General features: G+C 40.4%; 1 protein-coding gene across 4 annotated transcripts in view; it reads right to left on the bottom strand.

The window, feature by feature from the left end:
* The window catches only part of LOC116319973 (cadherin-6-like), a 65,323-nt gene extending 52,178 nt beyond the window's left edge, over positions 1-13,145 (bottom strand). For 3 of the 4 annotated variants that reach the window (XR_004199417.2, XR_005609089.1, XM_031739468.2), the window contains exons 1-2: positions 12,891-13,145; positions 3,438-3,777 (exon numbers count right to left, since the gene is read on the bottom strand). Coding sequence is in view for 1 of the 4 variants with exons in the window: in XM_031739468.2 (XP_031595328.1) it covers positions 3,438-3,659 (222 nt within the window). In the remaining 3 variants the exon portion in view is untranslated. Of the gene's footprint in view, positions 1-3,437; positions 3,778-12,890 lie in introns of those variants that run through there. The other variant, XM_039602525.1, reaches the window with a different exon arrangement.
* Positions 13,146-13,619: the final 474 nt, after the last annotated feature.

Raw genomic sequence — 13,619 nt, 5'->3', positions numbered from 1 at the left:
ACTCTGTGGTGTCCCACAGACATGAAAGATGCTGCTGTCTTTCATGTTTCTTCACAATCATCGTCGCTGTGACGATGCTACCATATTTATTAAATGTCACAAAACATTTTCTGCCCACTGTTATTTCTAACAGCGCCCAGTAAAACTTGTAGCCAGCTTGCTTTCTCTGTTGAATGCAATAGATGTGTTTGGGTTCATGGATGTCTCTGGATGAATGGAACACTCACAAAGCGCCAGGTGTTCCGAATAGTGGGGGAATATTGGGATTTGGCTTCCGGACATGGAACTGGATTAGGATAGGATGAAGGCAGCCAAGTGCTGTTTGCTGTTTTACAGGATGATGAAAACATCATCAGAGTACATCTGTAGGTAAATCCACTGCTGTGTAACTTCATATTAAAATAAATGAATAAATAGTTAAATGTCAGCACTCTTTGACATCAGAGATACAAAACACAGTCTTAATTTCTGCATAACCATATTTTGGCTGTTTTACTGTCCTCCCTGTTCATCTATATCTGAATCATATCCAAAGCACCCAGCAGGCCACCTGCAGTGAAGGCAGCGCCACAGCAGGGAGTAAAAGTCTACTGACGCTGCCTTGGTCCTCGCTCGTTTACCTCAGTCTTGGCAAACTCTTGTTTATTTCCAAAGTATTTTGGTTTTGTGCCATCAGACAGCAGCAGGCTTCATACACAGCACCACAATACCTGCAGGCTACGAGCTACTGATCAAACAGCAAAGCTCCAACTGTCATCATGCATTGTGTGTTACCCTCACTAAGAGGCCTATGAGTTGTATCTGTTAAACACAGCAGCCAGTTAGATGTCAAATCCCCATATAACCCTACTGGCTATGTACACGCTAAGTGAACTGTGAAAGTGCTGTGGTGCATTTTCCAAGCACAGCCTCACCGAGGCTACTTTTAAATGAAGAGACGGTGTCGAACATTAGGCCTGGGGACCAGAGTCGGCCTGATGAAGACTCAAAACCAGCCCATTGGGAAGTTTTACAAAATGTGAAACAGTGTAAAGATTTAGACTTTTTATATAAATTTTTATATAAGCAGAAACATTGATTTTTTTTTATTTCTTTTGTTTTCTTCACAAAAATTGTATGTAGAACAGATCAAACTTACATATTCACAGCTTTAAATTAATTTGTATTTCTATTTTGTCCATTCATGTGAGTTTTTCCTTGTCTGAGTCAGGAGCAACAGGCCTTATAACTATGACTCTTACAAGTGTGGTATGTCAACAAAAAGATACAACGGTCAACAAATCACATCCTCAGACATTCCGCTGCAGTCCAAGAAAACTCAGGAACAAATTAGAAACAAAGTAACTGAGCTCTCTCTGTCTGGAAAAGGTTATAAAGCCATTTCTAAAGCTGTGGGACTCGAACCACAGTGAGAGCCATCGTCCAAAAAACATGGAACAGTTTCAAGGAGTGGCCAGCAGACCCCAAAAGTTACCCCCAAAGTGCAGCAACGGTTCATCCAAGAGCTCACAAAAGACGCCAGACCAACATCCAAAGAACTGCCTCAGTTAAGGTCGGTGTTCATGACTCCACCATAAGAAAGAGACTGGGCAAACTGGCCTACATGACAGAGTTCAAAGACAAAAGACACTGCTGAGCAAAAGGAACATAAAGGCTCGTCTCAGGTTTGCCAGAAAACATCTGGAAGATCCCCCAAGACTGTTGGGAAAATACTCTGTGGACTGATTAGACAAAAGTTGAACTTTTTGGAAGGTGTGTGTCCCATTACATCTGGCATAAAATTTAAACAACATTTCAGAAAAGGAACATCATACTGATATGATATGGTGCTGGTAGTGGTGGTGGTCTGGTGCTGCCCCAGGACCTGAAGACTTGCTGTGATAAATGAAACCATGAACTCTGCTGTCCACCAAAACACCCTGAAGGAGAATGTACAGCCATCTGTTCATGACCTCAACCTGAAGCACAACTGGGATCTACAGGAGGACAATAATCTAAAACACACATGCAAGTCCTCTGAGTGGCTGAAGAGAAACAGAATAAAGACTTTGGAGTGGCCTAGTCAAAGTCCTGACATGAATCCGATTGAGATGCTGTGGCACGACCTTAAAAAGGTGGTTCGTGCTTGAAAACCCTCGAATGTGCCCGAATTACAACAATTCTGCAAAGATCAGTGGGCCAAAATTCCTCCGCAGTAAAAGACGCTTTGCCAGTTATCACAAAGGCTTGACTGGTGTTGTTGCTGCTAAGGGTGGCCCAACCAGTTTCAGGCTTAGGGGGTAATCACTTTTTCACACATTATTTTGTGTTTACTCGTGTTATCTTTGTTTAATATTTCAACACCACTGCTGCTCTATGGACAAATTTTTTTTACTCCGGGTTTACAAGCTGCTACACTGGTCACTTTAGACCACTCCAAACTGTAAGTTGTAAATTCTAATTGTAACTTCTCTTGATCCCCTAAGACTTAAGCATATGTTTATTTTTTCTCCTTTTTATTATTTCATCGTCTCGTCTCTCTGTAAGCTGCACTGGATACAGCAGAGATGTCAATAAAGTTTACTTTGACTTTGACTTTGCATGTCAACATATAAAGTACTGTAAAGGTTTAAAATATCACTCATGTTTCAAGGTGAACAGATTGATCTGAATGTCAAAATATAATACATTTTGAAGCCCTTATGGCCCCATAAACAGGGAAAGAGGTTGAAAATGTCATTTCTAATGTAAGTAGAAATATGATAAATACAAGGTTTGTAGTCTGATCTGATTTTAACAAAAAATTAAACAAAAAACACTTAAAATGCATGTTTATCTGAAAATATCAACACCTGTAATATTCTCCTGTGGAAAAGAACTGTGAACTGTTTTGTCCAACTATGACAAAGAAAACAAAAGCTTGACGTTACTGTCCAGCAATGAGAAGGTTAGCAGAGAGAGCGGGAACGAGATAGCACTGCTGTTAGGCAGGAAACAAAGACGTGCATGCACACTGTACTGTCAGCACAGTTTTATATGAAGTGCTATAAAAGTGCTTCTGATTTTTTATTTTTTTACCCATATTTGTCACAGTTACATGTTTTATATCAAACACATTTTATTATTAGAAGAAGATAACCCAAGCAAACACGAAATGTAGTTTTTAAATGATAATTGATTTAATTAGGGAAATAGACCTGAGCTGTCATATGTAAAATTAATTTCCTCTTCACTAAAACTTACAACGCTGATTTGAAATATTCCTTGCACAGATTCCTGAGCTCTATAATCGTCAGTCTGTGAATACATTTTAAATGAAAGCTGTTGGTACAGTATCCCTGATTGCTGCTCTGTGATCAGCTGTGGTAAATCATTATGCTTTCTGCTAATTAAGAGAATTGCATTTAATTTGGGAATATGTCATCCTGAGTGTAACTTAACGGAAGCACAGATCTTACCTTGCCAATATACTGGTAGTCAGAGCCTGTATACTCCTCCTGCAGGAAAAACTGGTTCCACATCCAGCCTCGCCTCACTCGTTTCAGCAGCTTCTCTCCTCTGATGGCTGCTTCTATTCCCTCTCCATCTGCTGTGTGTGTCCTCCGCCCATTTAAAGCCAGTGCATCATCAAGGGTCAGGCAAACACAGAGACAAACAATGCCCAGGATAATATTCCTCATCTTTGTGATGGAGATGTAGAAGTCACGAATGTTCTATCTTCCTAGCTGGCTCACTCCGAACTGGCAGATGGGTCTATCTGTCATAGTCCTTCCAGTTTTGACTGACAGTGGAAAGGATCTGTAAAAAAATAAATAAATAAAAAATGTCAGTTCTGCATTTCATAACATTCATCCTGAGGGCAGCTCATTAACTTCTTGGCACTTTACAGCCTGATGTGGGAGTGCAAGATTTTGTTAAATGAGCAGAAATGACAGAAACAAACGCTGTCTACAGCTAACATTTTCAAACATAGGCGTGAAAGCAGAGTTCCTGTTATTCCAGCATGCACCACACTCTCATTCACTACACAGCGAAAATGCTGAGGTCACATGGTACTCTGCTCAATGACTGTACACCCATAAGCCTTAGTTATAGCAAAAACACGGTTTTTAGTCACACATTGTTTTTGTCTGTCCAAACTTTCACTTCCAGCAGGTGATCTGTGCCGTGACAACACAAAGAAGTGTGAAATTAGTGCTTCATCTGAAAATAACTCCTGTCTGTAAACGCGATGCTCAGGGTGTAATTATTGGTCTAAATTGACAAAAAGCCTTATAACTTATCCTTACATTTGACCTCTGACAGACTGATTAAAACGATAATAATGCTACATAGATACATATTTAAAGCTCTGTTTCTTCCTGCCATTGTATTGAAAACATGTATATAGTGGATGATTAATGAGGACTCTAATTGTAATATTACTTTGGACCTCTGACCTCTTCATAGTTAAGGCTGTGCTGAGTTCATAGGAACTGGAGAAACTCTGATTTGTCTTGTGTACTGTGTTTCTATGTGTGTTTCCACATTTCTGTATATCACTACACCTCTTTCCCATTTTCCAATAAAAAGATTTTAAAATGAGAGGTGGCTCAAGACCTTTGCACAACACTTTAACTATCTGAAACTGGAATGAATCAATCTAAAATCAGCCCATTTAACTGAATTTGACAGAATTCGGTTTGCCTTGGGAGTGTGGGATACTTAGCTCACTGCTCCTTGTACAACCATTATAGGAGCTTGGTCAGACTCATTGTTGGTAGGTGTGGGACTTCACCAAGGTTTTCCTATTTCACCAACTCTGTTCATTATTTGTACAGCCAAAATCATCTCATCATGTCTGATGAAGCTACCAAAACTACAATAACATCTAACTTGCACCTGGGTGATCAGCAGCAGAGCGTGACGTGAAGGGATTCTGGTAAACTGCCAAGCAACTTAAGCCCACACTGTGTATAGTCAGGTGGAGCGCTGCTGACTTCACCTGAGGATGTTGTCAGGAGGTGGAAGGATTTCTTTGAGGACCTCCTGAATCCCACTGATTCATCCTGAAATGAATGTGTCAGTGAAATATTTTAATCCCATGTTTTTTCCCCAAAATCTGAGTAGTTTTGATACTTGATCTAAATATTTGAAAACAAAGTGAATGGTCCAAAAAGAAACTCCTGTTCGAACGACCAAGTTTTTGGTTACATAATGAGTTCATTTGTCTGTCTTTCTTGTCTGCAGCAGACACAGACCTGCCCGTATGCACAGCAAATACACTGATGTGGATCTATGTTAGCAATCTGCACACTCATATATGTTTTAATATAATAGTATATTTTACTTCATATTTGACAGGGCTGTAGTATTTTGTACACTTAAAAACTGCCCTGATTTGATAAAGCCGTGCACGCTCATGTTGAAGGATCTAGAAGAAACGCTTACACAGCAATTACTCCACTGAAAGGAAACGTGCTTGTATCATCCCACAGAGAGCTGTCTGTTCAAACTAAAATAATCTCTTTTTTTATAATCTCTAACACAGTTCACTGGTTGACAGCAGCGTGGTCACTCCATGTCAGTGTGTATTCACACAGACAAGAGTCAGTGTTTGCTCTTTAGAGGCTGAAACAAAAAATCGGAAAATCAAAATCAGAACCGATCGGACCCATCACCATGGGACTAATCAATGAATCACTTGTATTGTGTGTTGGCCTTGCAGAGCTTAATTTGAATGATAATGTAACCACATCAGTTCATGTGTTGGACACTAGAGTGCAGCCCTGACAAGCAAAACTAGTTATCAGCTATTGTAATAACTCAGTGTTGATACAGTAATCAGTGTTTGGAAGCCAGCAGAGTCGTGTCAGGTAAAAATGTTTTCCTTTCCTGCACACTGAAATGCTTCGAGATGACACAGCTGAACTGAACAAATTCCACATTAAGTCATTAACTTTAAAATCTCCTGTCATTGTTGCCCTCTCTCTAACGTCCTCTGCCTAATGCAGCCTCCATTTGTCCTATTAGGCTGCTGCTTTATGAATAAGCCTGAAGTGAGCCTGGTGGAGAACACACACAGACTCATTGATTCTGACTGGACATCAGCCTTGCTGATCCATTATTACACAGTGAAGAAACCCGGAGCTCTCGGGTTTTACCGCTCAAAGGGATTTCCCCATTGTCTAACTATTCTAGTGTATGTAAGAGTGTATCAGTCACCGAGAGGTACGGCGCATGTGCCGAACATCGAACCAACAACCATCTATGACTTTATTCTTCTTCTAATATCTTCATTGCTTCTTGACTAAAAGAGAAAAGTCATAAATTCACAGCTCACCACGGGACCATGTTTTTGTTGCTCCACATATACTCTCATCTCAATCTGGATATTCCAAATCAAGAGATGATGAAGAAGCCTGCATCTAAGTGATTAAAGTAACTGTTAGTTAGGCTGTTAGTGAATAGCAGCTTAACTGTGTGTGATGATCAAAGTAACAGTTACACTGGAACGTTTCCAGACTCTGATGTGCTTCCTCTTTCATCCAGAGGAGCTTTGAAACAGACAGGTTAGTGCTGGAGAAACATCACTGCACAGGGCTTAAATATACAAATGCCAGTGCAGAAAGTGAGCGCTATTAAAGCAGACAAATAATAAAGTAAGTGCATTCAGATTACAAGAGGAGAAGCTAGTGGAGTCTTCCTGCCCGCTATTACTCACATACTGCAGAAACAAGCAGCCAACATCCTGCTAAAAGCAGACTTCAAATAAACACTTTGGTTTTTAATTAGAGAAGCAAAAACTGGAATTTTTTTTGTTACTTGCCAATAACAATTTTTGCTTAATTCTTTCTACAGATGATAACTGGCAGCATATATTACTAGTACAATAAAAGACCTGCAGTAACACAGCAGCAACACCTGCAGCACATTACAGGATCTTCTCTGTCCTGTCTGGAAGCTTTTGCAATCAGAATTATGACTGTTTGCTTCTCCAGGATGAGTCTATAAATTCTTTGCAGGCTCCTCTTCTTCATGTGTTTCTTTTATCCGTTTATTTATTCATTTCTATTTGTGTTATTTCAGTTATAACATTACATGTGTTGCATGACTATGTCTGAGCTGACAGGCAGGAGGAAAAAAGGGATGGGGGAGAAAAGATAACAAACGCACAGAGCACAAAACAAACATACAGCACTGCTTCGTACTAAGCAGTGAAGGGGTGAATGGGGCCACTGCAGCAGCCTCACCCACCTGCCCTCAAGGGCCTGTGTGTATGATGCTGTAGTGTGAACCATATTGACTCGAGTGTAATTAAAAAGGAGGGACAAGTCGCAGTACAGCCAGCAAAGCCACGTGAACGGCCCTACACCCTGAATCTTCTCTCACTTACACAGTGAAAGATAAAGGGCTTATTGGAAAGAGGAGAAGTGTCTGCTACAGAGACTTCATCCTGCGCAGTAGCTTAGCTGTTCCTAGGACTGCACTCTTCTGGACAGAGATTTCAGACATTGTTCCTGGGATCTGCTGGAGCCACTCGCCCAGTACTGGGGTCACTGCCCCAACTGGGACCACTGTTGCCTTCACCCTTCACATCTTCTCCAGCTCCCCTTGGTACTTCCTGAGCTTCTTGTGTTCCTGAATAATCAGGCCCCATCTCATCTTAATGACCTTGTAGTACCATATCACCCTATTAGAGCACTTTGCTCTCGCTCTGCAGGCCTACTTGTTGTTCCTAGAGTATTTAAAAGTAGAATGGGAGGCAGAGCCTTCAGTTTTCAGGCCCCTCTTCTGTGGAACCAGCTTCCAGTTTGGATTCAGGAGACAGACACTATCTCTACTTTCAAGATTAGGCTTCAAACTTTCCTTTTTGCTAAAGCATATAGTTAGGGCTATAGTTACAGTTATCAGATAAACCAGCGGTCCCCAACCTTAGTTGCTCCACGGACGGTTTAATGTCAGACAGTATTTTCACGGACTGGCCTTTAAGGTGTGGCGGATAAATACAAAATAAAATGATACGACCAAAACAAAAACTGTGGTATTTTGTAAATATAATAATAAACACGAATTCACTGTGTGATTGTGTAACTTCATTAGCAACGTCCTCTTGAAATACGCCAACATTGAGAGTAACATCCTCCTCTCTGCCCCTCAATGCTCTCTGGTTGCTATGGTAACACGTAAATATTTCTTTCAAAATAAGACACACAACTGCAACACGGGAAAAGACCCAGGGAAACCGAGTAAATGATAAAAGCCCTGAAAACCATAAATTTCAACTCTCGCGGCCCGGTACCAACGTGGGATTTATGGTCCAGCAGAGGCAGGTTGTCTGCTGCAGATCGCTATGTTGCAAGGCAATGTAGAAAGTATGTGGTCCAACCAGTCCGTGAGCCACTCTTGCTTGTGCCAACTGCAGAGAGGAGCAAGGTTATAACATAGAAAGAGCTGACGTGAAACCTGTTTTTTTATCATTGAAGGTTTATTCAAGGTTCACCCATTCCCGGTGAACTGTTGCTAACATTATTACGACATGATATGACAGAGGTAGGCTGAACAGCTTGCTCACATCTGCCCAAGATGCCAAACCAGAGGTCAAGCGGACAAGCTTTTCTAGTTACAGAGCGGTTGTGGTATTCTGCTGTTAAATTCAGGAGGTTGTACAAAATGACAGTACAACACAGAATTTCACTTAGGAGCTGTACCTGATTCAAATGCTATTTTCACATCTGTAAAGGACAGATAGCAGCATCCTTTTTTATTCTCTCTAACCTGGCTTTGATGAGCAGCAGCATTTGCAAATACAACATACTACACCCAGAGAGCTGTAATTGGAAAAGCTGTCAAGGAAGCCAAGAAGAAAGCTGATGTTGTCTTCAAACAACAGTTTACCAGCTCTTGTCCAGACAGATGCAGCTGAAAACCTGTCAGAGTAAAACAGTTCTGATGTGAATGCTCTCTGCAGTGTTAGAAGCTGCTGTTCCAGAGTTATCTGGAGCTAAATGTTCTCGAGGTCTTGTACAACACATTCACACTGAATACACTGAAGACGCTGAGTCAGCGAATCAGCTTGAAAAGTGAGCATAGAAACATGTGCTTTATATCGAAAAGGGCTGATTAAGAGGACATTTGATCTACTCGATCATGAAATACCCAACACCACCACCAGAAATTTGACACACACACACACACAACCACTGCCAACCCAGTGCAGCTTCACACAATAATATGGAGATGAATTAATACGGGCACATTATAGAGATGGCACGATACCACTTTTTTATGTCCGATACCGATATCATAAATTTGGATATCTGCCGATACCGATATGAATCCGATATAGTGTGTTTTTTAATCAATAAAACAGTTTTTTTAATATCTTGCTGCATTTTGTATAAGTTCATACTCAAGTTTTAAAAAACCCACTAAAGCTATTCTGTTATACCTTTATGCAAAAAATACACTGCACCCAAAATATTTCATAGTTCAGCAACACCGATCAATCTAATAAACTTAAACCTGCTCCATCCTCCCTATTCTGGTATTTTAAATATTAAGCAACCTAACTAATAGGGTTGCAAACTCCCAGCAAAAAAAAAAAAGAAAATAGGGAACCACCCCCCACCCTCCACCTCATGATGCTTAATCGATGTAATCAACTTTAATTTGATGCAGGGTGAAAAAAATGCACAGAAATAAATTATTTTTCAAGAATAATTAAATAGATTCAACATCTTTCTTCAACAGAATTGCAGACTGCACAGACGGTACCTTCCCAAAGGAAACAGTACTATAGCTTACTAGGGTATATTAGACTTAACAGTTACTATATACAGTAATGGACTTCTATACATTTTACATCAGATTAAAACTTTGGGTGTAAGATTCAGATAATTATTTATTAAAAGCTACATATTTTAAATGAGAATAAGAAAGAAAAGTATGTCTTTGTGCCCCCTTTTCCCTGTTCATGCCCTGTCGGCCCCCCTGGCTAAACTTTGCTAGATCCGCCCCTGCACAGTTACCAGCCGTCAGCTGCATAGAAAAGGATCCTGGTGTAGAAAGTAATATTAAATACATTCTAACAACAGCTTATCAAGGTTAAACGTGCTGCTGTTGTTCAGCCGCTGGTTTCCTCTTTCTGGTGCAAAGTGGGCCAAAAACAAAGAAGAGAGACGGACTCGCGACAGAAAAGCCGATCAGCTGATCGTTAAGCAGTTTCAGGATTGAAGTAGCAGCAGGAGAGGGAGGGAGAGAGGCAGTCGCTCCATATATCGGTTGTTAAGCTTAACGTGGGAACGCTTTACAAACATTCAGAGATGAACTTACACACTTGCTTTACTTCTCTCTGGGATAACTTCCTCGGAGATGAAATGTTCTATCACGTGAGGCATACTGCTCCGACTGCTACGGTTATGAGCCGAGTTACGCCGTGTGTGAGGTTTGTGAGGTGCTTGTTTGATATTTAGTGGATCGGATTATATTTTTTATTTCTCGCCGATATCTGATCCTGTAATTTAGGTCAGTATCGGACCGATACCGATACCTAATATCGGATCGGTCCATCTCTAGCACATTAGTCTGCCATGTTACACATCATTCACAGTTTCTGGTGTTTTCAACACTTTCTGCTCTGATAATCAGTTCCCACTGGTACCTGATAACAACACATTTTTTACCAGTACCAAAATGTTTTAACACATTTACAGCAGCTCACTTTTAAATCACTACTGAAAGTAATTTACATTAAACTTCTGTTCTGAAGCCTGTCAGAAGCTGCTGCTTTTCCACATATCTATCACACTGTGGAGGAGACCTTGGCTGAATCATACTTGCTCCAATGTCATCTGACCTTACACTTAATGTATTACCTAATTATTAAGATCTAATGTCCTTAAAACACTGACACCTGGAGAGAACCTACTGCTCCGTCCTTTGAATGCATTTCCTAAACTTCACCCGGGCTAACAAACTTGCCCAGCAGGCGGCAGCCTCCATTTTGGTCCAGCTCTTTGAGAGTTGTTGTTCAGCTGTTGGGTTAGGATGCTCTTAGGTTGTCACTGAGAAATATGTACTATGTGGACTCACTCAGGCTATGTAACAGCGCTGATGGATTAGCCCTGGTAATCTGTGGGACTCCCGCAGAGTATAAGTGCGTGCAAATTTAACCAGAGGTCTAAATTGTCAGCAGGGCCTTTGAATTCCAGTGCTGTTACAGCTTTTCACTGTTTCACTGCTGAGATTCAAGAGGTAAATTGTTATTTCATTTTCATTCTATAGAAAATAACATTTAAAAAAATAACTCTCCAAATCTGTAAATTTTGTTTTTAAAAGGTCATAAAATCTGGCTGAGAAAGAGAACTAAACAAAACCTTACATCATCCAAGTGCATCAGAGTGAAACTCCCCATCAAACGTCCTGTCAGTTTAATAAAGCGGTGAGCTCGTTTAGAGCGTGCAACTATGCAAACTTTACATTCAACAAAAGCTAGAAGGCAACCCACCAAGTGGCTGTGATCTAATTACAAACATGTAGACAAAATGTAAAAAGTTTAATGACACAAACTCCCCTCAAAATCTTAATGCAAACTTTCAAATATTTATTTCATTCACTTTCTAATGAACACTGCTGCTACCACAACTGCCCAGATGATACAAACACCATCTGAGCTGCCCCGTCCAGAGGAGAGCTGCTGCTGCCACTGTGTGACCCGAACCTGGCAACATATCTGCCCAACATGTTCAGTCTGAGAAAACATTTAGCATCGTCTCCTGTCCAAACGGTGAATGCTAACGGACTGGATCTTATATAGTGCTTTTCTAATCTATACAATTTGCCTCATTCACCCAATTATACAAGCACGTGCTTTTTCTAAGTGCTTTTGATATAACGTCCACCGTCATTCATACTCTGATGGATGAATCTGAGACAAACTTGGGCTTAGTATCTTGCCCCGTATTTGGAACAGGAGCAGCCAGGGGTCAAACCACCAACCTTCCAACTAGCAGATGACCTGCGCTGCCGCCGCGCAGCCCAAATCCAACACAAACGTCTACAGCAAATTAGCAAAGGAATAATATTGTATTCAGTGAGCGGGATAATCTAACTACTGTAATTAGATCCAAACTTTATTAGAGGAAGTAGTGATCGAGACTCTGCTACAGTCTGTGTAGGAGTTTCTGCCCTGAGAAACCACAATGACCGAAACAAAGACTAACGCTACATCATTAATGTTGTAATGTCTTTCAGAGATTATATACAGTATAATATATAATATACATATTATACTTCTAAGTTCACAGTCACAAAATATAACGTTCAGCACACATTAACATAGATAATAACATATCTGATAGATGAAAAAACAGAAAACCAATTCTTAAACAAACTTCCAGAACCGTAAAGAACAAAGTCAGAAGCATCTTCTTTTATTTCACTGTACCTGTCGGGTTTACCATTGAGCTGGTTATTAACCGTGGCAGCCTGTGAAGTGACCCACACATGTTTAATCCTATTAGTCTGCCAATTCAAGATTACTTTTTTTTTATGGTTTTTTAATTAGATCTGAAAAACGGGCTAAATCTGTCGTCTAGCTTCGACACAGATTCCACAGGAATAAAGCGGAGAATAAATGAAAACAAACGCGTTTTGTAGCTGTTTATTCAAACAGAAGAAATAACAGCTGCTGATGTTTATGCTCATAATTTATCGTCACTGTTACCAAACAGCCAAACGGAGCGCGCGCATGCCTGCTGCTCGCGGCTAAAGCCCAAATTAAATCACGCATCTTCTGCCAGCTTGTAAAGGGTCCACGCTCAGTCTGCTGTGGAAAAAACACCAAACTCAAAGTGTTCAAATAGACACGAACACCTAAACAGCTGTCCGTGTTGTCTCAACCTGTTGTAAAAAGACCCGGTGACACTTACCGCTGCGTGCGGAGCGTTCAGAAGGACACGCCACAGTGACTGTGGCGGAAACGGAGTGCTGTTCCACGCGTGTGCAGCATCTCTCTGCGTGGAGTCTCGCTCTACTCATCAGATCAGCAAACCGAGGGTTTAAAATATCTGCTGATTGGTCATTACAGGCCCGCGTGCGTACGCTCACGTGCACATGAACATGAGTTAACCAAGCAGCAGAAAACCATTTCACCCAGCCGTCATTTCACGGCCCAGTTTACCGCACTGTTACAACAAACCTGTGTTAATAAGAAGACCGCAACTCCCAGCCGACACCCACAGCCCGAAGTACGGCAGAACTGAGAATTACAGCTAAAATAAATACAGCTGCGATACATCTGCTGGTTTAAAAGATGTTATTGGGCCCCAAATCTGTAATTTAACAGAATATCTCATATAAATGTACAGAATTTCCCTAAATAAAATAAAATTATAAAAAGTAATTAAAAAATCGCGAAAAAACTGTACCTGTGAATAAACATGATTTTTACATTTTTATGGAAAATGTATTATTTTTATACTAAAAAATATGGTTGCAAGATTAACATAATTTCACAGCTATTTTTATTTAAAAGATAAAACTGTTAACTTCTAGTTTTAAGCTGTAAATACATAAAATTGATGCACTGAGTGTAAAATGACACGAAAATGACAGTAAAATAAGTTTCTGTAATTGGGTTTGTTCATTCATTAATGGAT

This window comes from Oreochromis aureus, linkage group 18 (assembly GCF_013358895.1).
Source record: "Oreochromis aureus strain Israel breed Guangdong linkage group 18, ZZ_aureus, whole genome shotgun sequence".
Classification (NCBI taxonomy): domain Eukaryota; kingdom Metazoa; phylum Chordata; class Actinopteri; order Cichliformes; family Cichlidae; genus Oreochromis; species Oreochromis aureus.
This window is presented reverse-complemented; position numbering and strand designations above follow the sequence as displayed.